A 27,650-nucleotide genomic window follows, 5' to 3' on the forward strand; every position below is an offset into this window, starting at 1 on the left:
CAATCTTGCCAGCCCACTATCTACGGTTCACGGTGGGTCACAAGCACTTTCAGTTCACCGTGCTTCCCTTTGGCCTTACCAAGGCCCCACTCGTTTTCACGAAAGTGAAGGCAGGGATCTCAGCTCATCTGACAGATCAGGGGCTCCAGGTCTTCCCCTATCTCGACACCTGGCTGTTGAAGGCAAGCTCGCCCCAGGCTGTTTTCTCCCACCTCCAGACTACGGGATACCTCCTGCACTCCCTGGGGTTCACTATAAATGTGCCAAAGTCAAATCTGACGCCCTCTCGGACACTCTCTTTCATCGGAGCTGTTCTGGACACAGTGCAGTTTCAGGCCTATTTCTTGAGAAGCGAGTCCGGGATATTCGGGCTATGATACCCATGTTTCAGCCTTTATCATTTATTTTGTTGAGAATGACTCTGAGGCTGCTGGGCCTTATGGACTCCTGCATCCTGCTGGTGGATCATGCCAGATGGCATATGCAAGATCTGCAGTGGAACCTGAAGTTCCAGTGGGTGCAGTTTCAGGGGAATCTTTCTGACTACCTTCAGATCTCAGAGGGAACTGCAAAACAATTCAGTGGTGGCTAACAAACCAAGCTTGGATGAGAAGCTGATCCCTCTCCCTGCCCCAACCAGATCTAACAGTGTGACAGATATGTCAATTCTGGGATGGGGGGGCCATCCGGGAGAGGTGGAGATCAAAGGTGCCTGGTCTCCAGCGGAGTCCGGGCTCCATATCAACCTGCTGGAGCTCCAGGCTGTCCGACTGGTACTGAAGGCATTAATTCCCTCTCACAAAGGGAAAGTGGTGCAGGTGTTCATAGACACCACCACCGCCATGTGATTCTGCAACAAACAGGGTGGGGTGGGGTCTTGAACCCTATGTCAGGAGGCTCTTCGCCTCTGGATATGGCTGGATCATTAAGGCATGGCCCTGGTGGTTAAACACCTGGCGGGTTCTCTGCCTGTGTTGATGAACTCAGCCATCAGTGCTTGGTCAATCACAAATGGCATCTTCATTTGGAGGTGGTGCAAGGTCTCTTTCAGCGGTGGGGAGAGCCTTGGTTAGATCTGTTTGCCACCGAAGAGAACGCGCAATGTCAGCAGTGTCGTGGGGCTGAACCTTGCTTTTACACAGTGTTAAGTTGACATGAGCTTATTAGAAGTTTAAGCACCATTTTTCTTTTCTGCTGCCTTTTGCACACGGCACACACTATATTAAATGTTTAGAGTTTAGCAGAGTGTTTTGCTTCATACGAGAATAACATGTTTTTCTATATTAATAGCCTTGCTTGGTAAGCTTAGTCTGAACAGTGAGTGCCGAGGCCTTCAAGGTTATTTCAACACAGTGGTTGTTGTTCGGACTGATCAGCACACGTTCTGGACATAACATATATGTAGCTGTGGCCGCCTCTGAGATTGGTGCGTTTAATAATGCACTGCGTAGGCATGATCACACACACTTGGAGAACATTTGTATGCTGAGAGCTGGTGCAGAATCTGATGTGATCCATTTTTGCTAATACCAGAGGTATGGGGCCGCCTATGTAATCCCAAGAGACCGTCTGTAGATATAAAATAACCTACTAGCAAGGGAGGGTGAAATATAGGTATATTTTAAACCTGTTTCCATTTAGCATTATAACATGCTTTCTCCCTTTGTATTTTATGGAATAGTAACTATGCTGACAATATTGTTTCTGATAATATGTCTGCTTGTATTAGCTAAGATGTTGTGCATGAGAACACAGCGTTAGAAATAAATATTTCAAACTTGCACATGTCTTCTTTTACTCCCTGTTTTGGACTGGTATGAGGGTATAACAAATGAGTGTTCATGTTTTCCACATTGCCTGAGGTAACCTAAGTTGCATGTTCTGGGTTGTCTAATCATTGGTATTTTGGAAGAGTCAATGTGACACTGATGCTAGTCTGGTAGGGGATGTTGGGTACTAAGGTGAGTTTTGGCACACCCTAATTCACTGAGGTCCCAAGTCTCTGTGCACAGTTCTGTGTAGAAGCAGAATCCCTGCAACATGGCCCCCAACGATGGTGGTCTTATTTCATGACGCTTGAGTAGTACTTCTATCAGTCCTAAGCCCCTTCACTGTTGTTTCCGGTTAACAGTGGTGTCGGTTAAACCTACCTATAGTAACATAGGTCTTTTCAAGCTTGAATCTATCAAAACGATTTCCTTTTGAATTACTACCCAGTTGTGCTACATTGTTTTACATTGTACTTCTAGTTCTGTGTGTTGCTATGGATAACATTGACATACCGCTGCATAGTCGCAGGCTTATATCGTTGGTTTGGAAGGCATGGCAGTTATTTTGGTTGTGAGTGCTGAGGTTGCCTACCCGTTTGAGATTTTCTACTCATGGGTGACGTTTCCTCCAGTGGATGCGGCTACGCAGGTGTTTCACACTTACACTCACACAGCTGTGCCCTTGAAATATGTTCCTTATAGGACACAGGAAATTCCGATTTCTGCATGGCAGCACCGTGTTTGGTTTGATGGCGCCCTTCCCGACAGTGTAACGGCAATTAGATTGGGTCCTTTGTCCATAACAGGCGCTTCTTGGCCGGTTTTGGCTGGATTCACCCCGCATCCTCGTGCGGGGGTGGTCCCCATTGCTGAATTACGACCCCTGTATAACTCTGCAATCAGTGTTATCCGAGCTCTAGTTCAATATATAACCCGCAATTACCAGGGCGGGGCCCCTGGTGTTGCGGCCCTTCCAGCTGGACCTAGCGGAATATAACTTAGGCCCGTGATGATTAATGCGGTTATGGGCAAGCGTCCCCAAGATAAGGATGATATGCCTTTTTGGCTTGCCGAGAAGTTTGACCAGCTGGAGGCGTTTTTTCCTAATTTGACTCCCGTTGAAAAACACAAGATTCTTACAATTAGTTTACCCAAGGACTTGGTACCAGAAGCCGGTACCTGCGAGTCATGGGTTAGATTATTTGCGGCAGTGTACACGAGGTGCTTCGGCACTTCGTCAATGGCTGTCCTTCCGATGGTCATTAAGCATGTTCGGGATGAACACGGACCGGAGGCTGCGGTTGAGTTGGGAATGAGACTCGTGGGCTCATTTGATGTTGTTTCCGATCTGGTCCTTTCTAATATAAAGGGAGATGCGGTGAACTTTCAAGTGGCTAATGCCTTACGCGATGTCCCCAATGCCGACAAACCCCGACAGTTACTGAGAATTATTACGGCTGCTTATAAAACCATTGGCCGCAATAGTTTAGGTGTCGAGCCCTTTTCTGCTAAAGATAAAACACAACCTCAGGGTTCGATGTCTGAAACGGACGTTCAACCCAAAGCTCCAAAGCTAAATTGGAACAGAATAAAAAACAGGGGAAACATCAACAGTAACAGGAGTCACGTCCCGTGTCACCAGTGCCTGCATCTACTGAGCGCGTTTAGGATTTGCGCAACCGCACTACGATTAAGTCACCTGATCGATTTCAGGTTCCTGATCAACGCTCTCCTTGTTCTTTACAGGACACATCGGCCTCTTCGTCCGGTGGTGGAGGTGGCGGCAGAGGTGAGGGTGGCCAGCAGAGTTGCGACCAGCCCTGCCCAAAAGACGGAAAAGGCAATCAGGACGATTCTTCACAGAAAAGACCCCAGTTTCAGAAAAAGAAAGTTGCCGCTTTAACAGCGAGATATGCCACAGATAGTGAGAACGCAGCTTCGGAATCAGACATGGGCGCTGACGTTGTTTGACAGCGTGGCGGATGTTACCATAGTACAAGAAGCCCTGCGTCCACTACTGAAGGCGACTGACAAATTTGTTGTTGTAGAGACAGCTGATACTAGAAGAGCCCCCCTGATAGGCTATTTGAAATTGACCTTTTAATTGAAGGTGACATACAACGTACCATAAAAGGGGTATTTTGGGAAAATCTAACAACTACCTATGACATTTTGTTAGCGGAGGCTGACTGGCCCACACCTTTTGTTCTCGCAGCTCCTAGAGGGGAGGAGGTAATCCTCCCTAGTTTCGCGCACACAGTGTCTAAGGAGCATGCGCTGAATTTTGCAGAAGAGTGGGCTAAGGTCCTTGTGCCGGCTTTGTACCGTACTCACTGTGGTTGGGGTAAATTCTCCCCCCACCACGAGATACCCTTATGGTCTATGCCACAGCCTCAACCTCAATATCCCATGCAGCGTAAAGCAAAAGCTTCCATTGCGGAAATCCTTGAACAATTGGAATATCAAGGAGTGATTGAAACTTGTGTGTCACCAATGACTAATCTACTTTTTACTGTGACCAAGCCTGATGGTTCCTACCATTTGGTATTGGATTATCTGCATTTAAACTTGCATTGCCGTACCTTAGCAGTACAGAATACCCACGGCTCTGCTTTGGTGGATGGTTTTGTGCGTAAAAGGTTTAAAACCACACTTGACATATCCAATGGTTTTTTTGCAAACAATTTGTCTGGTCTAAGTTCCCAATGGACCAGTTTTACCAGTGATGGCAAACAACGCCAACTTAAATGCCAGGCCATGGGCTATAAGAATAGTCCAGGTGTGTTTGCTTCCCGTATTGTCTCTCTTTTGGAGAGAGTTGACCGGGATGCTTGTTCGTATGTGGATGACATTTATCTCACAGACGACGAAATCTGGACGTATCTGTGCTGCGTTGACCACATAATTTGTAATTTTGCGGACTTCGGTTACAAATTCAACTTTGCAAAGTCTCACATTGCAGAGTACACAGTGTTGTTCCTGGGCTATGAGCTCAACAATGTAGGTCGTGGATTGGCTCCGTACTTCTTGGAGAAATGTGCACAGCTGCGCCCTCCTACAACACTGAAAAAGTTACAATCCTTGCTGGGATTTTTTAATTTCGGGCGTAAGTATATTCCCGAATATGCCCAGCGTATCAAGCCATTGTATGCCTTGATACAACCTACTTTTACCAAATCGTGCTGACTGCCTGAACATTCAAACAACAACAAAGAATTTACAGAGTTCCCCGGAAAGAGTCAACTAAATGACTAACGTAAACCTCTCTCTCATTGAGTTCAACAGAAAAAAGTGAATGTTGTGAACCCTTTACGGAATTTGGGGATGCCTCACACAGGTCACCGGTTGGACGACTATTGTCATCCCACCCGGCGATCGTCCAGCGTCATCATCGGTATCCTGCCCCTGCGACAGACTGGCGGTGCAATGCCTGTCGGGCAGCAACGGATGCTGCACTTTGGCGGGGTTCTTTTATTCCTTAGCCAAAGGGTGTGTGAGTGTGAGGGGCCTAAAAAAGTGCAATAGTGAGCGTGAGTGTGGTCTAAAAAAAGTCAGTAGAGTCCATGGGGCAAAAATTTTAATGGTATGGCTCACTGCTTTATTAAAAGGAGATAAGGGGTATTGAGGCGGGACAATTAAAGTAATCGGGCCTCATTCAACCCTTAGTGAACGTGTGCCTGAACATTCACCCATTTTGCAATCTTTGCAGGCTGATTTTCTAGAATCTAAATTCTTACTGACTCGTGATAACCACACCAACCTGGTGATAAGAATCATCCCTGGGACGGTGGGTTTCACATACCTTACTTTTAACGAAGGTGACACAGTACCTATCGCTTACAAGTCACACTTGTACACTTCGGCTGAAATGCAGTTTTTCACTGTGGAAAAAGTTTTAACAGCAGTGCAAATGGCAATTCTGAAGGAATGTGCACTGTCGCAGGGAAAACGCATGTTGGTTGTTACCCCGTATCCTGCACTAGAGGCAGTGACGAAAGCCAGTGTACCTAATTCTAAAGCTTTGCACCCACGGTGGATACAATGGGCTTCATCATTGACATCTCCGGATGTCACGTTCATTTTTGATGCCTCCTTACAGTCACAGGAGTTTTTGCAATATGAGTTTGTTCATCGTGCTCCGTTGACTATGCAGCCTTTGGAGGATTTCCATTGTATCATTTACACTGATGGTTCAGCGCAAGTTGCGCATGGATCTATGCATGCATACGGCTCAGCGTGCGCCATTGTGGTTGGTACCATGGTGAATGATGAATTCAAGTCCGATGTTTTACATACGCAGACATTAAGGGATAGTACCGCCCAATTGGCAGAGCTCCGTGCTCTGATGCTTGCATTGGAGTATGCTGAACCTGGTGTGACTACTCTAATTGTGAGTGACTCTTATTACTGTGTCCAGTCTTACAATGAAAACCTGTTCTTTTGGATTCAGAATGATTTTCGTGATTCCAAAGGTAGCACAATAAAACATAAAATTATCTGGGTTCGAGTGGCTGAACTTAAAGAGCAGCTGCCACTCGTCTATGTAATTCATACTCTTAGTCATCAACGTGTGGGAGTTCACGCTGTTGGTAATAGTTTGGCAGATGAGGCCGCAAAAACAGCAGTTTCGACATATTTGGTTGCAACAGTTACACGTTCCAAAAGTAAGATTGATGATGACATCTTGGCAGCTACTAAGGAGGAAAGTAAATTCCCTATGGGATTTCCTTCAAAGTATTCTTATCATTTAATTCCTGATAAAGTTCCTTTTGTGAAAATACCGGACGTTGTTGAAAGATTGATTCCCAACGAGGACCACAAGTCTACACTGATTACAGCTGCCCACGAGGGTGTTGCGTCAGTGCATGCAGGGATTTTGGCTACTGTATCTCAGTTACAACAACGTTTCTGGTAGCGGGGACTGTACAAACAGATGCGTGATTATGTCCTTCAATGTGACATTTGTCAGCAGATAAAGCCTTCGACTGCTACACGTCCACCCCAGACACAGTTGTACATTTCTAATAGACCACTTGGTTGTGTTTATTGAGATCACTGCGGTCCTTTTTCCTCTGATACTGCGTATAAGTACATCTTAGTTGCAGTGGATTCTTGCACACGCTTTGTTTGGGTCTGGCTACACCGCAGCGCTGATTCGCGAACTGTCATAAGAGACTTGCGTATCTTTGTGGGAATTTTTGCCTGTGGCACCTTCCATTCGGATCAGGGTCCAGCGTTCGCCTCTAAGGCGTACAAGGATGCCATGAGTTCACTGGGGGTCCAAGTCAAGTTTTCGTCTCCTGACAGACCTGAGGGTAATAGTGTTGTGGAACGAATGAACTGAGATTTAAAGCAGTCTTTGACAGCCAGTGTTTTAGGTACTGGCAGGAACTGGCTAGCCCATCTCAATTGCGTAAAATGTGCACTTAATAATCTCCCTAGGTCTGTGGCTTGGCGGACCCCATACGAAATGCTCTTTGGTATCAAAATGTTCGTCCCGGACCTTGAAGGTCTAGACCAGGCGGCGGCGGCTGCCCCCTTTGACGTAGATGAACATTGTCATATTTTACAGAATCTACAAGAGACGAGAGACAGTCTTGCAAAGGAACACTTGCCCTCCACATCAGAAGCTGCGTTGCAGATTGTGATAGTTGGCTGGCTACCCCGACTGGGAGAACTGGTTCGAGAGAAGATCGAAAACAAGAAAGAATTTGGTCCCTCATATCGAGCTCCGGTTCCTGTACTTGGCGTGCAGGGCACGAGAACAGTCATTTTACCACCATTTTCAAGTCGTAAAGAAAAAAGGTACATCTCCATTGACAATGTCAAATTACAAAGAGTGGCCAATTCTTCTTAGTATGACTCCTTCGGTCTCCTGTCCATCTATACTGAGACATTCTGTTTTGGCTCCGGCTCCTAACACCAGGCCTGACGTTGCCATCGCGATGCCTGCAGTTTCCAGTCCTTTATTGAGTTCCCCACCTGATGCTCATGTTGATGACACTGAATATACTTACCCCACAGACTTATCGATGCCCGATCTGCAAACTTGTTTGCCAACCGAGTCCAGATTTTCATTTGACGCTAGCTCTACCACATCGAAGAACCCTTCAAAAGTTTCTATTTTTGTAACATGGTTTAAAAAACATGTTTTGATTCCTCCTTGGACTTACATTTGCTTGGTGCTTTTTTCAATTTAGTTGTTCATGTCAATTGGATTTGTGGTGTATTTTTTCCGTCTTGTCAACGGACACTGTGTTGAAGAGAGGACATCTATTCGACACATTAATGGAACATTGGTACCCCATTCCTCATCACACAGATTGAAGAGGGACCTGGCTTCTGTTAACATTAGATGGAATTGTATGGGATGCTGTTAAATTTCAAATCCTTGGTCCCACAGAGGTTATAAATGTCCTAAAGGTTTCCATGGGAGACACGATTAAACTAAATAGACGTTCTGATGATTGGGATGTTCAGGCCGTAGAGGCTTTGTTTTCCAATTTGAAATATTATGCTGCTTTTGAAGCTGAAGATTTATATTTAGATTCAGCGAATTATGGTGATTTGTTTTGTTATCAACACTTTGGCAATCACTACCTGCATAAGGCAAACACCAGGAGGAATATTGCCCCCCTCCTGTTGAAGGCAGGTTTACCTATTTTACTGATTTTAATCAGTCAAATCCCAATGCATTTTATTTTAAAATGGCCGAGAAGTCCACTTCCAAAGTTAGAATTACCCACACACAATTACTATATTTGAAGTCCTTTCTTGACCAATTGGCTATTGGGGGCTATGAACTGTGGATGGATACTATTGATCTTAAATCTGTTTGGGGTTCTAAAGGTTGGCAAGTGCAAGGCACTGAGGCTTTGCATCGCGCATCTCTCATCCCAAATCATATGTTGTTTTTGAATTCTATTGTTTCACAAACCACCTGCTTTGGATTGGCTACTACAAAAAAATGTAATGCTCCTACTTTTCCAGAATTTGAAGAATACTCCGGTTGGGATAATAATGTCAGTTTTTCTATTAGAGAATTACAGACGTTGTTGCTGAATTCTAGTTTTAACATATCCGGTTTGGATCTTGAGGGTTGGTTGCTGTGCCACAAAAGTGCAGATTCTTGCCAACATCGTTTTCTGGGTTTAGCACAAGGCTACACACAGGTTAGAGTGGATCCCCATTTTGAAAGTGGCCATTCTGTGATTACCTATTCTGTAGGCAAATTATGTCAGAGTTGGCTCAAGCATTCCACTTTAGCGTCAGTTAAGCTACATTTATCTAAATTGACGATGTTGATTTAAATGATTTTGTCAAGGGCCCTGCTTCCGGCAGATCCAAAAGGTGGTTATATAATATTTACAACGAACATTGGAAACTGTCCCAAATTGAGGCTGAATCCCGCTTGAGAGCTATATATCAAGCGTATTTAGAAAAGGTGCTAGCAGTTGTAGATAACAGCATTAACATGCTTTCTTCCCGCATTTACAATTTAGATAATATTGTTTCATCTGTTGTTGATATTGTGCAAGATGATGTCTCTGTTTTATACCATGGTCAAAATCAATTGTGTTCCATTATGCAGTTCGCATGGACTTTGCAAACGTTGAAGTCAGGAAAAGTACCCTGGCACTACATGAACACATCATCTTTGTTGGCCCCTTTTAATTTAACTGAAAAGCAACGTTTTATGTCTATGAAGGATGCATCATTTTCTATGTTACATATTGAAAAGTTAGAACATTTACTATTTTCTGTGGCCGAAACAAATTCTGCTGTGTGGCTCGTCCATGGGTTAATAACATTACCTTTTCCTCTGTTCAAATTTGAAGCTTGCATAAAGTACTGTGTAATTGGCAGATATGAACCTCTGGGCACCGCTTATCTCCATGAAGCTTGGTCGCTTCCTTTTACCTATAGGTGCCTGAGGGAGGGAAAAGAGGTTTATTTGAACGGTGAGGATTGCACAACAACACCAGATCACTCATTAGTGTGTAGGACTATCCAATTGCATGGCTCTTGCAACCAGAATGCGCCTAATTTGGCCTGTGTTTTGAAAGGTACACGGACGCCTGCCATCATACCCAAATTCACATTACTAGCAAACAGTAGTTATTTACTTTTAAATAATGAGGATTGTTGTGGGATGTTAGCCGGCATTCCTTACGTGGTTACAGTCAGTGAACACGTAGTCTGCTGTAAAAACGTAATGTTTCCTCCTCCACATGGGAAGCTGTATGTTTCCATCTTGCCGTTGATTCCGACCTTGAAGGCAGAGTTCAACAAGATGAGTCGCATAGGAGCTCTTTCGTCTCAAAAAGAAGTCACCCTCACATCTGCTCGTGAAACATTTGTCCTTCACGTGGCAAACACCCGCACAGAAGTATATGCTTTATTAAATACGGATTTGCCCTTGCATTTCGGGAAATTAATTCTCACTATCTATAATGCTTCCTCCACCACAGGGCTGGCTCACTTTTTTAAAGTTGTTAGTAGTGGCCTTGTGACTTCTTTTCAAACTATGGGGCTCATTATGATCGCGGACAGGCTTGAGTCCGTCCGCGACCATCGAGGAGGAGGGAACCTCCGCATGGCCTGCGGAGTTCCCTCCTCTCCAATTAGGATGTGACCGCCATCCTGGCGCTCACATCCTCTATTTCTAACATTGCGGCGGGTGCAGCTTCAAGCTGCACCCGCCGCAATGTTAAAAATGCATACATTGCATTTGTATGCAGAAAGCGGCAGGCACCGCGCGGTGCCTGCGAATTACTGCATACAAGTGCAGGGGGGTACCATGTGGGTGTACTTGTAAAGCGCACTGCGACTCCAAGGAGTATCCTGGCGCTGAAGACCACTGGAGAACCCGTCCTGGTTTTCCCTGTGAGATGGTCCCTTTCTGGGTATCTCCAAGGTGAAACCAGGCTTCCCCGGCGTCTGTAGGGGGCCGTTGTAGAGATGAGGAAAGCTTAATGCCCAGAGTTGCCGAGTGTCCCTGGTTAGAGTAGGCACCGAGGCGAGAATTATCGAGTCCGTTTTGACCCTGGTCCACGACCCTGCCGTGTCGGGAATTGAACCCTGGCCCCGGGCCGTTCTCTGCTTACGGGTCTGCCGCCTCTAACCAGTGAACCACACCACTCCGCACCATAGGTACCCCCCATGTGCACCCCCCACCCCCCCTTCACCCAGGGGCCCCGCAACGGGCCCCCGCAGTGAAGCTCCGTATGCTTTTCCACGGCGGAAAGCCCGCCGTGGAAAAACATTTCTTTTTGAGCATCCTAATATGGCTGGCGGTGTCTCAGAGACACCGCCACCATATTAGGGCTTTTCCGCCGCGGTTGTAAGCCAACCGCGGCGGAAAAGCTGCGGACCCACCAGCCATCCTAATGTGGCGGTGGGTCTTTGGTGGGTCCGCTGCGGTTTTTCCGTATCCTCTTGGCCGGCGGAGGCTTCCGCCGGCCCGGAGGATGCGGAAAAAACGCTATCCTAATCTGCCCCTATATTTGGTGTTTTCCCAGCATTTTTTCATTCGATTTTTTTCCAGCCTATTTGGTGGGTTTCCCTTGATGCTCGCTCGGGTTGCAGGCGTACTTCTATTGCTTTGTGTATTTCAAAATGGATGCACGTCCTGTGTTACGAGACGATCTCCCATGGCTGTTGCTGCTCCGCAACCGAATGCTTGAATACTATGGAGTGCTGCCTCTTGCTACATTGAGTGCAGCTTATAGATTATCGTTTCGATTTTCCTTTTTTCCACATGCGTCCAGCCTGTCTTTCATTGCCTGAGCTGCGATTTCGATTGGGCCCTGGATTTGAGCCTCTGCAATACGGTGTCTCCCAACGCGGATTATGACCAGCTGATGAGCCCCTTAGTTGCTCATGAATTGCTTTGTTCTGGTGGAGGGATTATTGGCAGGGGGATTATGGCCTTTGCAGTGATGCATAGAGTCCTGAGACGTTGGAATGTTTTTGCAGCGGAGCATGATTTCTTGGCACGCAGTTATATTGAAGAAAACCTGAGTTGTCCTCTGATGGTGCTAGAGGCTCCGGTTATTGAGGAACATGTATGTTCCTTTCCATTGCGGAATTGGACAGCTGAAATGTTTTCAGAGGAGAACAATGACTTCCTGTTGGAGACTGGTGCAACGTACTGTGCACATACATTGTTGAAGTGAGATGTGTTTCCTCTCCTCTCTCTTCCATAACCGAGGTCACATGTTGGACATCGGATTATTTTTTTTGGGGCGTCTTTGATTTTTCCCAGGCCTATTGACTTCCCTATGCCCTTGGAACTGTAATTTGATTTGAAGATTTTTTTAAATGTTTGGAGTTTTGCTCCCGTTTTTCCACTGTGGCAACTTGAACCTGGTTCTGACTCTTGTTCTTGAACTCTGCTTTCAAAATGTGCCCCACTTCTTACCCGTGCTCAGATCAAAGGAGGGTGTCGTGGAGCTGAGCCTTGCTTTCACACAGTGTTAAGTTGACATGAGCTTATTAGAAGTTTAAACGCAATTTTTTCTTTCTGCTGCCTTTTGCACACGGCACACACTAATTACATTTTTAGCATTATAACATGCTTTCTCCCTTTGTATTTTATGCAATAGTAACTATGCTGACAATCTTGTTTCTGATAATATGTCTGGTTGTATTTGCTAAGATCCTTCGCATGAGAACACGGCGTTAGAAATAAATATTTCAAACTTGCACGTGTCTTCTTTTACTCCCTGTGTTGGCCTGGTATGAGAGTATAACGAAAGAGTGTTCATGTTTTCCTGAGGTAACCTAAGTCGCATGTTTTGGGTTGCCTAATTATTGGTATTTTGGAAGAACCAATGTGACACTGATGCTAGTCTGGTAGGGGACGTTGGGTACTAAGGTGAGTTTTGGCACACCCTAATTCACTGAGGTCCCAAGTCTCTGTGCACAGTTCTGTGTAGGAGCAGAATCCCTGCAACCTTAGTATTGCGCGTCCAAGCCCTTTTTCTTCTCTGTGCATTTGGACAAAGTGGTGCTTAGAACGTTCCTTCCTCAAGTGCCTACACCATTTCATGTAGGACAATCTATCACCTTTCCCATCTTCTTCCCACTTCTGCATCCTTCCAAGGAGGAGGAGAGACTCCACCGTCTGGACCCTAAGCGTGCGCTGTCATTCTACCTTGACCGCACCAAAGATTACTGGGTGGATGATCAACTCTTTATTGGATCTGTAGGTGCCAAGAAAGGCCGGGCTGTACAAAAATGTACCATGGGTTGTCCTTTGCATAACGATCTGCTACGGTTTAGTGAAGAAGGATCCTCCAGTGGGGCTGCATGCTCATTACACTAGGGCTACGGCAGCAACCACTGAATTGGCACATGAGTCCCACTCCTTGATATCCACCAGGTGGCAACGTGGGCATCTCTGCACACATTCGCCAGACACTACTGCCTGGACAGCCAAGTCCGGAGAGATGGCTATTTTGCCCGTCGGTCCTCCAGGACTTTTTAGTCTGAACTTGGTTTGCAGACCCTCCTCCGCGGATGGTATTGCTGGGGTATCTATTTTAAGGAAAGGAATTTACGAGTAACTGTCTCTTTCAGATGAACAAGTTACTTACATTCTGTAACAATGTATCTGTAAGAGTTATAGGTTAGTTGTAGATTCCTTACCGCCCCACCTATCCTCCCCTCTCTGCGAACTGATTTCTAGAGATAGGGACTCCCTTACAGGGCCCTAGTTGTGGTGCACCAGTTGTCAGTGTATTTCATGGCTCTGCGCTTCTGGTGTGGAAAGTCATGTCAGAACTGATGTCAGCGCACAGGGGCGGCGTCTAAATAGGCCCCTCGATGTCATCCCAGAGACCACGACGCCGTCGACGGACGTGGAGTCGACCGATGCCACCTACCGATGCAGAAGGAATCTACAACTAACCTATGTCTCTTACAGATACATCGTTACGAAAGGTAAGTAACTTGTTCTTTGGGTTTAACATCGAGCCCTGTACACTTTTGGAGAACCCCTGGACTCTGTGCACGGTATCACCACCTAATGGCATTATGATATACAGAACCAGCTTCCTACAATCCTGTTCTCATATGTAGTTATTATAATGGTCTGTGTGATGGTGACCTACTACATATCTCATGGCTGATCATGTCCCGCCATAGTAACCGTAGTGATCCCTTATTTGGCTTCTATTATAGCATAGCTGGAGCGCATGGCTTATCAGTAGGTGTTGTTCCTCCTTCAACAGAGGAACTTGTGATGTGAACACTGATTAATCAACCATCTCACTCTGCATTTCCTTTATCTGTGCCTCTATTTTGCAATAGCCTGCAATGTTTCTTTACATGGTATGAAACAGAAAGATTGTTAGCACAAGCGTATAGAATAACGAATAGCAGAACAGTGGTCCTCTAAGGCAGAAGATATTGTAGTCAATTTAGTTAATTTATTGATGATAATGATGATGAAAGCGACGTGTATTTCACAAAGCAGAGTGCCCCGGTGCACTGTACAGGTCAAAAGAAAGCGTGTTCCGTTGTTTTAGACCTGTCTAAAAACCCTGGTTTTCAGCCTTTTTTTTTTAAACATTGCTGAATTGCTAACAGCATGGAGTTCAAGAGGGAGCTTGTTCCATGCAGTAGATCAGGTATGCTAGAGATCTGCCTCCAGCTCTAGCCCCCCAAATTCTGGGGGTCACTGCCAATAGTTTATTGGCCGACCTCGGGTTTCTTGGTGGAACGTGAAAGCTGAACCTTACTCTAAGGCAGAGACACTCGATGTATGTCCCAGGGGGCGCATGTGGCCCTTCTGAACTTTAATTGTGCCCCCCTGGTGAACAGCAAGACTAGTCTGCTGTTTACTTGACAGATTAGGAACATTCAAAAAGCTGCGAAACAAACATGTTTCCTTTATTTACACGTTAATTAAAGTAATGGTAAAGGAGAAAAGAAGGTGTCCTGTACAACTTATCTTCAGGAACAACTTTAGTTTTAAAGATCTCTTGCACTAAACATGAACAAAAAAATTATACACTTTCTTGAAGTTTGCGAAGAGTTGATTTTGTTAACATGCCTGAGCGTTGCTTTGACTTCAATTTTTGGTGCATAAGAATACAGCATTGGTGGCAGATGGACTTCGTGTGAAGGCTCGATTTGTTGTCTACACCAATCATCTGCTTTGGGCACCTCAATGGCCACCTTTCATCATCTCGATCCTCACCCTGCTGGTATCAGTGTGGCCCTCGGGCATACCAGAGAAAGTACTTTGCAACCCTCTCGGAAATGTGTGTGAGTACCCATGCTCTAAGGTATTCTGCAGCGGAGAGATATAATGCTCCATGTACTAGCACTAAAGTCTTAAACACAATTCTCTTCCTGATATGAAGCTAGTGCAAATGAGGATATGAATGCGCTTTAATTGACAGTTTCAAGAGGAAATGGTCTGCTGTTTTCTAAACCAGCTGAAGCTTCTCCAGCAGGTAGTCCGGTAGACCAAAATAAAGAGCATACCATAATCCAAGCCTTAACATTACCAGGGCCTGGATGACATTTTTATGCAGAATAGGACACACAAGGTAAAACCTTTTACAAAGAGTTCAATACCCCAAAACAGATGCCCACCACTGACTTAATATGTGGCCTAAATGACATGCAGTCATCAAATGTGGTCCTCCATTGCTTCATCAGTAGACCGCACTACCCAGTAGGGTTCATCTGCTATGGCATCCAGTTCTGTTTCTACTCTTTGCAGGTTAAACCTGGCTGAAGGCTGAATTTACAGATTATGAGGTGTCACATTTTATAAAATTTGCTTTCGAAAATAGAGTTAGGAAATGTACTTTGTAAGCCAATGAAATGCATGCGTGGATTGAGGAGCTCCAGGGATCTATTCCTGAGACCTTTAACTCCCCTCCTTTTCTTTTAGGGAAAGCTGAATCCAGAAGATAAGATACCATCCACGTTGAAAGATATTGGGGAATCTGAATCCTGGGAGAAGCTGCAGGCGCTGATAGAAAAAGAGGGAAAACAGGTGTGGTCGGAGAATGGAATATATAGGAAAATATATAGCAGGTCATACTTTGGCACCCTCTTTGATGGCTTATTAATATGAATGTTATTCCTGCAATACTGCGGTCATGGTTACATTTGGAAAGTCCAGCCTGATCCATCAGACTTGTAAAGTCCTTGGCTTTAGTCGTTTGTTGATGCAACAAACCCACACCATTCCTCCACAGTGTTGAATCCTCTCTCAAAAGAGTCACACGTTTCTAAACATTTACCTTCCAGGCTATTAAGAATTAAGGAAAGGTCATGACCTCTATCTGGTATGGGTACAACAGCAACAACCTGCACCTGAAGTCATCAGCTGAGTGGTTTTGTCCAATGAAGTGGGCAGCCAAAGGTGTGTTTACCACTCAGCACCTAATGTTGCTGGGATATTACCCAATCTTTGCCTTGACTTGCTTTTACTTGCGGTGTAGTTTGTCCTACATAAGTGAATTGAGCTGGACAGTGTATGAAGTCCACTACTATAGAAATTGTGTTGCAGTTCATGAAATATCTCAGCCCAACATGTATTCCATTATGTATGAAATGTTTAGTGTTATGTGTGAACTGGCACACCATGCACTTACTACACCTGTAGTGACCTACCAGGGGTCAAGTTCCCCAGCAACTACTCAGTGTTCTTCATGAGAATTCTGTCCTGGGCCAAGTGGACAACCTCTTTTAAAGGCAAAGAGTGGCACCTCAAAAGAGGCATCATTATTCTGCAGGATGTGCCAATGTTTCTTTAAAGCACCAGTTACCTTATTGGTGTGTTGCTAAAAGGTAGTTAAGCTAACAAATCTGTCTGTGGTTTTTCTAATTGTGGGTTGTAACAGTTCCTTCCTGGTGCTAAGCCAAGCTCCCTTCAGGACAGTCCTAACTGTTCTGTGTGAATGGTACCTGTCAGACAGTTTCTTCTGAACTAGGTTAGCTTCCCTGTACTAATCTAGTATGAATTAATACGTTTATTGTATTAGAAGTAATAAAACAGCTGACATTGAAGTGACTGTTGCTACAATCAAAAAATACAATGATTTATAATTCCAGAATTTACCATTCACAGACATTTTTTCAACTAGTCTGGCATCAAAGGCAGTAAGTCAGGTCTAAAAATGTTGTTATCCCTCCTATTCCTTGACAATTTGTGTTAAAAAGCAGAGCATTACGGATTTCTTTCCTATTTGTTTCTTACTGGCAATAAACAAAGGCTTCAGATACTTTTTCCGTAACTCACAAAGTGCTGGGCAAATCCATACAATATGTTCAGTAGTTTAATTCTTGTAATTGAAGAGTCCAAAACTTGACAGGCTTTTAGTGCCGAACAATTCAAGTTCCATGCACCTTCACATTGAGCTAACAGAATTCAAAATAAGCTAAATCTTTAGAAATTGAGTTTACATGATGGTACCAGAGGCGGTGAAAGGCACCCCTCCATGTGAATAAGAACCCATTGTATAATCTGAAAAAAATCATGATTTTAATATGCCCAAATCCACTTTTTTGATATTAATATTTAAATGATTTCTAATCACGTTTTTCCGGTGTAACCTTGATACTGCTCCAAGACCTATAGGGGTGGTAAATTATTTGCTGGTATAATTGTATTGACTGAGGCTAGAGTCAGCATAGAATTGAAGATTTCGGTACATCTCAATTTCTCGGCAATGCGTCATTTCAAGGACTACTTTGTCGATGCTAGACAGCCATAGATGTAATTTAGCTCAGCCATATGTTGCCGGGTTATCAAAGATGGCAAAGAGAGTTCCAGTGTAAGCCTTGCCTCTGCTGTTGAAACCTGTAAAGATAGCACAGATTTTCTCTTATTATGGTAGATTTGACTAAGAATGATAACCGTTATGTCTTCGAAAAGAACTGAGCCCTACAATAACGTTGAGTTTCAGGTTAAATATGTTAAGTGTCTGTGTAATTGCTCTCCCACCATAGTTACTAGCAAATCTTCTCACTGATTTGGTGATAATGGATGCTTTCTTTTGCCTGTTTTCAATATGTGTAGGCACTGATAAGTTATTATCAACGGTAACCCCCAGGTAGTCATATAATTTCACTTCTTCAAGGCAAGTCCTGTTTATGCGCCACCTCCTTTCTTTCTTAGGCTTCCCAAAAATCATTATTGTTTCTTGTCAAAATGTACCCTTAAATCTTTAGTATGGTTACATTTTTCTAATTTCATTAGATGGTTTTGGAGGATCACTGACTAAATATTGGGGAATATCAATGCCCAAATATCGACAGACAAAATATCGAATTCCTATCTACAAACAGGTAAGAACCAAAATATCGAATCCAAAATATCGTTTAAAAATATATACTATGTAAAAATATCGAATTTCTTAAAAATAATGTAAAATTAAAAAAATACTAAAAATAAATAGCTAAAATATACTTAAAAATACTTAAATTACCTTAAAATTATTAAATAATTAATTTAACTTATAAAAAAAACATACAATCATATATGTTAAAACATATATATATATATTAACATAATATTAATAAAAAATACACAATATTATTATCGTAGGATAGCGGTAGTGTAAAAATTACTATTCCCACTCCTGGAAGTGCAACAGTAGGGAAAGCGTTGGATAGCGTAGGGTTAAAATTACTATTCCCACTCCAGAGAGTGCAACAGTAGGAAAAGCGTTGATAGCGTAGGGGTAAAAATTACTATTCCCACTCCATGAGAGTGCAACAGTAGGGAAAGCGTTGGATAGCGTAGGGGTAACAATTACTAATCCCACTCCAGAGAGTGCAACAGTAGGGAAAGCGTTGGATAGCGTATGGGTAAAAATTACTATTCCCACTCCAGTGAGTGCAACAGTAGGGAAATCGTTGGATAGCGTAGGGGTAAAAATTACTATTCCCACTCCAGAGAGTGCAACAGTAGGGAAGGCGTTGGATAGCGTAGGGGTAAAAATTACTATTCCCACTCCAGAGAGTGCAACAGTAGGGAATGCGTTGGATAGCGTAGGGTTAAAAATTATTATTCCAACTCCAGAGAGTGCAACAGTAGGGAAAGCGTTGGATAGTGTAGGGGTAAAAATTACTAGTCCCACTCCAGTGAGTGCAACAGTAGGGAGAGCGTTGGATAGCATAGGGGTACATTTTACTATTTCCACTCTAGTGAAAATGAATTAATATAATTCACATAATTATCAATTAATCAAGTAATAAAAATTAATTACCAATTAAGAATTAATTAATTACCAATTAAAAATTAATTAACAATGTACTTCAAATTAATACCAATAAATAAATTAACATATTTAATTATAATTAAATTACTTCCCACCCTATTCCCCTATTAATCCACAACCCGCTACAGAAAATAAATTAATATTATTCAGATAATTATCAATTAATCAATTAATAAAAATCAATTATCAATTAAGAATTAATTACCAATTAAAAATTAATTAACAATTTATTCAAAATAAATACCAATAAATAAATTTACATATTTAATTCATTATAATTAAATTACTTCCCACCCTATTCCCCTATAAACCCACAACCCGCTACAGAAAATAAATTAATATTATTCACATAATTATCAATTACCAAAACCAGCGCCAGAACCTCTAGCCCCCGCTGAAGCCAAGCTACCCAACTGAGATACGACTCCGCCGCCCTCAACGCACTCAACACCGGACGACCACCCGCCTGCCACCAAGCCACCCCAAAGCAAACGCACGGACCCTTCACCTGCCAAGCCTGCAAATTCACCTGCCTCTGAACCTGCAGACCTCCCACCGGACCTAACACCGACAACAACCGCCTCAAGTGCATCCTCCTCAACACCCGCTACGTCCACAAGCACGCCGTCGAACTCTGGGACCTTCTCGACACAACGGCACCAGACGTCGCCTTCCTCACGGAAACCTGGATGAACGCCTCCTCGGCCCCTGACATCACCGCATCAACCAAACCGGAGGAGGAATCGCCATCATCTACAGAAACACCATCAACATCACGACCAACGACGAAGACACACTCTCTGCCGCCGAACACCTACACTTCCAGATTCACACCGACCCCAAGACCACCCTTAGAGGAACACTCATCTAAAGACCCCCGGGCCCGCGCACACAGTTCAGTGAAACCATCGCCGACTTCATCAGCCCACACGCCCTAGTCTCACCAGAATACATCCTCCTAGGGGACCTGAACTTCCACCTGGAGAAAAACAACGACAACAACACCACCACCCTGCTCGACAACCTCGCCAACCTCGGACTCAAGCAACTGGTGAACACCCCCACCCACCTAGCTAGCCACACGCTCGACCCCATCTTCTCCGGCAGCAACCACGTCTCCTTCAGCCACTCCACCGAGCTACACTGGACCGACCACAGATGCATCCACTTCACCTTCAAAAAGACTACATCCCACCTCCACATGCTACAAATCCCCCGCAGATGCTGGAGCAAAATCACCACCGACCAGCTCCTCTCATCACTGAGCCAGAACCCGCCAGCCGAAACCACGGACACCAACAACGCAGCCCACAACCTCGCACAGTGGATCACCAATTTCGCCGATGACCTCGCTCCACTGAAGAACCCCCCTGGCGAGTCTCGCAACAGGAAATCCTCATGGTTCACCGCCGCCCTCAAAATCTCAAAGAAATACTGCAGAACCCTCGAAAAAACCTGGCGCCACGATCAGACTACCGAAAACATGACTGCCCTCAAGAACGCCACTCGTGAACACCACCAGCGGATCCGCATCACCAAAAGGGCATCGTTCAAAGAGCGGCTAGACAGCAACACCCACAACAGCAAGGAACTCTTCAGCATCCTCAAAGAGCTCTCCAACCCCAGCGCCAGCAACAACAACATCACACCATCACAAGACCTCTGCAACTCCCGTTTTTCCACCGCAAATTCGCAGACAAACACGACAGCTTCGGACCCCAGACTCCGCCTGCAGCCACCGTACCACCGACCCCCACCACCATCCTCAGCACCTGGACCCCCATTAGCTCTGAAGACACCACACACGTCATGAACACCATCCACTCTGGCTCCCCCTCTGACCCTTGCCCCCATCACATCTTCAACAAAGCCGACATCATCATCGTACCCCACCTCCGGAACATCATAAACAACTCCTTCATGTCAGCCACCTTCCCTGAGAGCTGGAAGCACGCAGAAATCAACGCCCTTCTGAAGAAACCGACAGCGGACCCCAAAGACCTCAAGAACTTCCGCCCCATCTCTCTTCTTCCCTTCCGGGCTAAAGTCATCGAGAAGACCGTCAATAAACAGCAGACTACTTTCCTCGAGGTAAACAACTCGCTCGACCCGTCCCAGTCCGGATTTCGAGCCAACCACAGCACCGAGACCGCCCTCATCGCAGCCACAGACGACATCAGGACCCTAATGGACAACGGAGAAACTACCGCTCTCATCCTCCTAGACCTCTCGGTTGCCTTCGACACCGTATGCCACCGTACCCTGATAACCCGCCTCTTCAAAACAGGGATCCAAGGAAAGGCCCTGGACTGGATCACCTCGTTCCTCTACGACAGTACCCAGAGAGTCCGCCTACCCCCTTTCCGCTCAGCGGCCACCGAGATCATCTGCGGCTTACCCCAAGGCTCCTCGCTCAGCCCAACCCTCTTCAATATCTACATGAGCCCCTCTCCGCCATCGCACGCAAACACATCAACATCATCTCCTACGCCGACGACACCCAACTGATACTCTCCCTCGCCAAAGACCCAGCCACCACCAAAATCAACCTCCAGGAAAGAATGACAGACGTCGCAGAATGGATGAAACTCAGTCGCCTGAAGCTGAACTCAGACAAGAAGGAGGTCCTCATCCTCGGACAATCCCCTTCCGCCTGGTGGCCCACAGCACTGGGCTCCGCACCAAAACCCATGGACCATGCAAGCAACCTGAGATTTATCCTGGACTCCTCCCACACTATGACCAGGCAAGTCAACGCCGTCTCATCATCCTGCTTCAACACCCTGCGCATGCTCCGTAAAATCTTTCGGTGGATCCCCACCGAAATCCAAAAACCATCACCCAGGCCCTCGTCACCAGCTGACTGGACTACAGAAATGCCCTATACGCAGGAACCACAGCCAAAGTTCAGAAACGACTCCAGCGAATACAGAACGCCTCTGCACGACTCATCCTCGACATCCCCCGCCACAGCCACATATCCGACCACCTGAGAAGCCTGCACTGGCTCCCCATCAGCAAGAGGATCACATTCAGGCTCCTGACCCACGCACACAAAGCACTCCACGACAATGGCCCAGAATACCTCAACAACCGCCTCTCGTTCTACACCCCCACTCGCCAGCTACGCTCTGCCAGTATCGCCCTCGCCACCGTCCCACGGATCCGCAGAACCACCACCGGAGGAAGATCGTTCTCCTACCTGGCAGCCAAAACATGGAACTCCCTCCCCACACACCTACGACTGACCGAGGACCACCTCACCTTCAGGAAACACCTCAAGACCTGGCTTTTCAAGCAGTAGCGACACCCCCCCCATCCACCGCCTTGAGACCCTCATGGGTGAGTAGCGCGCTCTATAAATGTTCTGATTGATTGATTGATAGAACAGCATGTTATTAGTTTACTTTATTTGGAACCAGATATTTTCACTCAGTAAAACCAGATAATTGAAGGTTTTATTGATTCCCCAGTTAAATAATTTCTTTCCATAACTTTGATATATTAACCCAATCAAAGGCTGGTGAGCTGTCAACGAAAAATGTGTATAGATTGAGGCCCCATGCAATGTTTTATCGATAAGCAGTTTTAAGCTGACAATGTTGTCGGGGGTTCATTGGGTTCGCCCAAATCCGCATTGGTGTGATGGCAAAAGGTTGAACTCAATCGTCCAAGCATATAACGAGTTTAATAGATATTTGTCAAATCGGTGGCCTTCGGAGTCCAGCAATCTTGTATGTACTGGTCGTAGGAAGATCGTCCCCCAGAGAGCGTGGGTGGAGGCTTTGATATTTTAGGAGGGTATTTCTCCATACTGGTTTACGGTACAATATGGCAATAAGTTTGTTGTCGTGTTTGATCATGAGATCCAGAAAGGGTATCTGATGATTGTCACTATTAGAGATGAATTTCAAATTCTTATACGTTTGGTTAAATTTAACTGTAAATCCATAAATTGTATGTTTGAAATAGCATCAGATGACAAAAATATTGTACCACTTCCAGCACTGGAATGATGATCTATATGGTTTGTAGTTTTTAAGTGTTTTTAATTGATTGTTGTTTTATATATAAATTCGCCAGTTTGGGAGCAAAAGCAAAAGATTGCTGCCATAGAAGGCTGACCGTCAGTAGCATATTAAAGATCAACCTACAAGAAGACCAAACTTTACATGCTCTGGGCATTCATGACTACATTTTGGCTATTTCTGGCATATTCATGGTTAATTGTTAACATATTCTGGGCATTCTGGACAACATTACAGATATCCATGGCAAAATAGTGGCTAATCATTGATGTATTGTCAGCATTCTTGAAACCATTTTGAAAATGGCCAGCATACTTTTGGGAGATTTGTTGGATTGGGGCCATGCTCTGCAGCATTTCGGCTATTGATGACATAATGGTGTCCCATTTTTGACTTTAAGTGGACAAACGAAGAATAATTCCAGATATCTCTGGATCAATGGTGGTTAAAATCCATGGTGTTAATGCTAGCAGAAATCTTTACCATTTGATTTTCATACTTTGTTGATGATAAAAGAGCGACAATTCAGAATGGACTGGGTACTACTACCTGAGAGGATGCCAGACTGATGTTTTAAGACCAAACATGTATTTATTAAATTGAAAGGCTGCCATTTTGGGACAAAAATAGAATTTGGTTCATGAAATTGGCAAGCTTTTGTGTCAGGGAAATAAACGTATTTATCCAAAACGTAAAGGCTGAATTTGAACACGGCAAGCTAACATTTCAGAGAATTAAGTTTATTTATGAAATGCATAAAGGCCGTATTTGGCAGTAAAATGTGTGTATTTTCAGAAAGTGAATTATACTTGGGAACAAAAGAGTGTTTCTTCTACTTGTAGGCAATATTTGAGTAATATTGTCTGCTGTGTAGAGGGCTTATTGCTGATGCGGGGTCCTTCCACAGATCACATACTACTGTGGCTGTTATTTTTTAATTTGTGTATAGGCATTTCATCAGCTTTATTCATAATGTGTCTACATGTTATCACTACTGCTGTCAGAGCCCTGAGCAGGTAAGGTTTGTGTAACTTGTCTGCTTGCTGTCCCATAATATCTCTGTAAGTTTAGTGGTAGCATTGCTGTCCAAGCTTGAAAGATTTGTCAAGCTTTACTGTCTCAAGCCTGTGATAATGCCATTTGTGTATCTAGATTTGTCCACCCTGCCCCTTCCAAATAAATTCTTAGTTATAAGATAGAATGGAAATGTGAAGAAAGGTGCTGTATACATTTTCAAAAATGATAGGTCATGTAGCCAATGTTTAGAGAAATTGTGCTGAAAAAAGCATAATTTTCCCAAGTTTTTTCAATGTTTTCTTGGAAAGAGTGAACCCCTCAAAAGCCAAGGAAAGGGTCATAATGCTTGACATGAAAGTATTGGAATATATAAATAAGTGCCCATTCAGAACTTCTGCATTCTAAGTCATTATATGAAGACATTTTACTGCCAAATGCACCATGTGGTCCTCCACAAAGTAGAGTCTCCTTCATAGATTTAGAGGCAGCATTTAAAGTTCACCATCCGCCTCGTAATCACATATATGTTGAAAGAAGGTGAACTGAATCGATTAAATAGAAAATGCAAATATGCAAATGATGAAAATGAGCTGTAAGGAGGTTAGAACTAGGAACTAAGAGAGATTCCTAAGGGAAACCAAACACATATGAAAGGCCAAGAGTAAGATGCAGACAGGATAGGCAGGAAGAATTGAAATTTGACAATACTGTAGTGACCAATAAGCAGCATTTCAATGGTTTACATGAATCTCTATGGTGTTTCTTCCTTTAGGTGTACAGAGGCTACCTGGATGACGCCAGGAACACGGACAATGCCTGGATAGAGACAACTGTTGTTCATTTGCACTTAAGATCCCATGCCCAAGTAGACAACTTGATACAGGTAAGATCTTTTCCAAAAAATACACCAACACAAACCGACTACCTGGCTGAAAATGTCTACTATGTACTCTATGCATGTTTTAAAACTATAGTGATCAGTGTGTGTCTACCAACATTTTTCAGTACTTCGGCAGCATTTATTCATGCCACCAGAATAACCCACTTCAGTTAAATTCAAAGTCACCCGAACTTAAAGCAACAGGTTTTTCTTGTCTCTACGCACACTTGCGTTTTAAGTTTTATTAACTGTGTATCTTCATCTGAGCTCGTTATGTCATACCCCTAAACTATCTAAAGGGGTTGTGTGTCCTCCTGCAGATGTTCATCTTACAGGTTACTAGGACATTCGGTACAATTTTATTGGGCTTCCTCAACAAACTCACAGCTAGACATTCTTCTCCAAATGGACTTGATAGCATGCTAGCCACAGGTCATTTTAACCTGTGACCTCAGCCTAGTTCACTGATGGTAAGTCACTTATGATAGAACACTTAGTGAAATCAGGTTTGAATGCCTAATAATTGCTCTGCAGATTCTTCTTTGAAATATCTCCAGCCACAGGCTGGTACCCTGGATAAACATTGCATGCTATCAAAGAGAGGTACAAAAGGGGGTGGTGATGGACGGAGCATCTGAACCAATCAAAGACTCACACCCAGTCAACAGATCTGGGTTTGATCCATCACCGTTCTTTAGCCCGCTCTACCACTAGCATAGCCTTGTGGCCAGTGAGCACTGCATGCCTGCATGCCTCTTGGGCTAATAATCCTATATGTTTGTGGGACTCAGTTGCATTGCTGCTTCCCATGCTCCCTGTAGAGAATCAAGCTATCCTCAACCAAGTCTTAGTGGATCGTCGAGATGCAGCAAACCTCGTCATCATGTGTGGGCTAGATACCATGTACTCCATAGGCAGAGCCTTTACTCCTACGGTGGCACTGCGTCACCCCACCTAGTTATGCTCCATTGGGTTCTCAGATGTCCAGGCATCCCTGATCGACATGCCCTTTGATGGCTCCTGCCTATTTGGTGACAAAACTGACATGGCGCTCAAACACTTTCGGAAAAGTTGGTTCACCAGATCTCTTGGGTTTTCCTTATTCCTCTCTCGGTTTCAGCAGCTGCCCTTTTGCCCCTACCACACATGTGGTTGGGCACCTAAGTACAGCCATAATACCAGCTGTATCCGCGTATAAAAGGAGCTCTCCTAGGTAGCTATGTTCTTCCAGCCAGGTTAACACCGCACTTTAGACCCAAGGGTTCATATTGGTGTTTTGATATATGAGGTAGGGGAGCCAACCTTTGCAGGTCTCAAAACCTCCTCCAGCCCCTTTTTATGAATCAAAGGCATTTTAAATCAGCCCTTTGTTTTGTGCCTGTCTGTAAGTGAAAATAGGAAAGCTCTCTCTGCCTGATGGTTGCTGCTCAGGACAGAAAAGCAGATAACTAGAGAGTGCTGCTGAAATGTGTACCAGTGTGGGAAAATGACGCCAGGACAAATTCAGCATATTTCACTTTGTCGGCTGGATCTCAAATCTGGCTCAGAGATAGCTGCCAGAACTTTTTAGAAGAAGCAAATACGGACCATTCTGGCAGGAGCATTGGAAGTACGGGTGCAAGAGTTGCTGCAAGTACCTTTGAAATAATTTTGCAGGAGGTCAGAAGGACAATAAACCATAAAGAGACCTTTCATTTTTTGTGTTTATCTGATAGAGACTTCTAGCCACAGATTCCTTACCTTAGAATTATCCTCAGGTGTCATTAGGTCTGGAATGTTTTTGTGAGCTGTACCCCTCCGCACCAGTTGTTGGCTTCATTCGACTCTGTGTGGCATCATTGGTGTCATCCGCACCAAAAGTGATGTGGAAGGTGCCTATATAGTCGCCACCTCAGCGCACTGAAGTCACTTCTTTTCTTTCTGTGCCAGTCAGCGCTAATCCAGAGAGAGATACCTCCTAGTCACTTTTTGACTATCCTTTTTTCTTTTTTTGTCAAACTCTTTTTAGAGAATCTTCTCCTAGTGTGGCAGTGATGTCATCTCGGAAGGCTAGCTTCAAGCCCTGTGCCCCCTGTCACCACTCATTGTCGATGACGGACCCGCACCCTGGTTGCCTCTGAAGCCTCAGGCACAACGTGTAGACCTGCGTCAACTGTCGCACAGTGAATCCGAAGGCCTTGAGGGAGCATTCCCTCAAGCACCTAGTGCCTCGACATGCAATGTTGCGACTGTCTCACTCCCGGTAAAGAGGATGGTCTCGGGATTGGTCGCGGGGTCCAAGATCTTTGCCGCACTCAGTCGTTGGTAATTTAGGCAAGAGAGCATCAATGTTTGAGGCCTGGCTCCCTGTTTGAGCCAGCAACTGGGCTGGCTCCGCCCAACCTGAGTTTCAGGGACCCGGAGGAGCCTTCGGTCAAATCCAGGAGTTTTAAGGGGTCATGTCCGATCCAGCCTGCTTGCCTTCAGGCTCCCCTGGTTCAGGCTTGCTCCCTACTGGATCCACTTCTGCACTTCCACCCCTGGTGCCAGTTGGGCTGCTTGGATCCACAGTTTAATCCCGACTGACTCCAGCGCTGACTGGAACCATGACTCCCAGGCCAGAGTCTGAATTCTATTCCTATAGGCTAGGACTCAGAGAAGAGTGGGAGGAGTCGCTGGACCCTGAAGAATACCAGCCTTTCACCCCAAACATGGACTGGTGTGA

The 27,650-nt window shown here is 44.7% G+C and overlaps 1 protein-coding gene across 4 annotated transcripts in view; it reads left to right on the forward strand.

The window, feature by feature from the left end:
- The window catches only part of LOC144773613 (transient receptor potential cation channel subfamily M member 2-like), a 1,994,366-nt gene that overhangs the window by 1,920,604 nt on the left and 46,112 nt on the right, over positions 1-27,650 (forward strand). For 2 of the 4 annotated variants that reach the window (XM_078658754.1, XM_078658755.1), the window contains 2 exons: positions 15,682-15,786; positions 24,839-24,949. In XM_078658754.1, coding sequence (XP_078514880.1) covers positions 15,682-15,786; positions 24,839-24,949 — 216 coding nt within the window. Of the gene's footprint in view, positions 1-15,681; positions 15,828-24,838; positions 24,950-27,650 lie in introns of those variants that run through there. The other 2 variants (XR_013600026.1, XR_013600027.1) reach the window with 2 other exon arrangements.

This window comes from Lissotriton helveticus, chromosome 8 (genome assembly GCF_964261635.1).
Source record: "Lissotriton helveticus chromosome 8, aLisHel1.1, whole genome shotgun sequence".
Taxonomy (NCBI): Eukaryota; Metazoa; Chordata; class Amphibia; order Caudata; family Salamandridae; genus Lissotriton; species Lissotriton helveticus.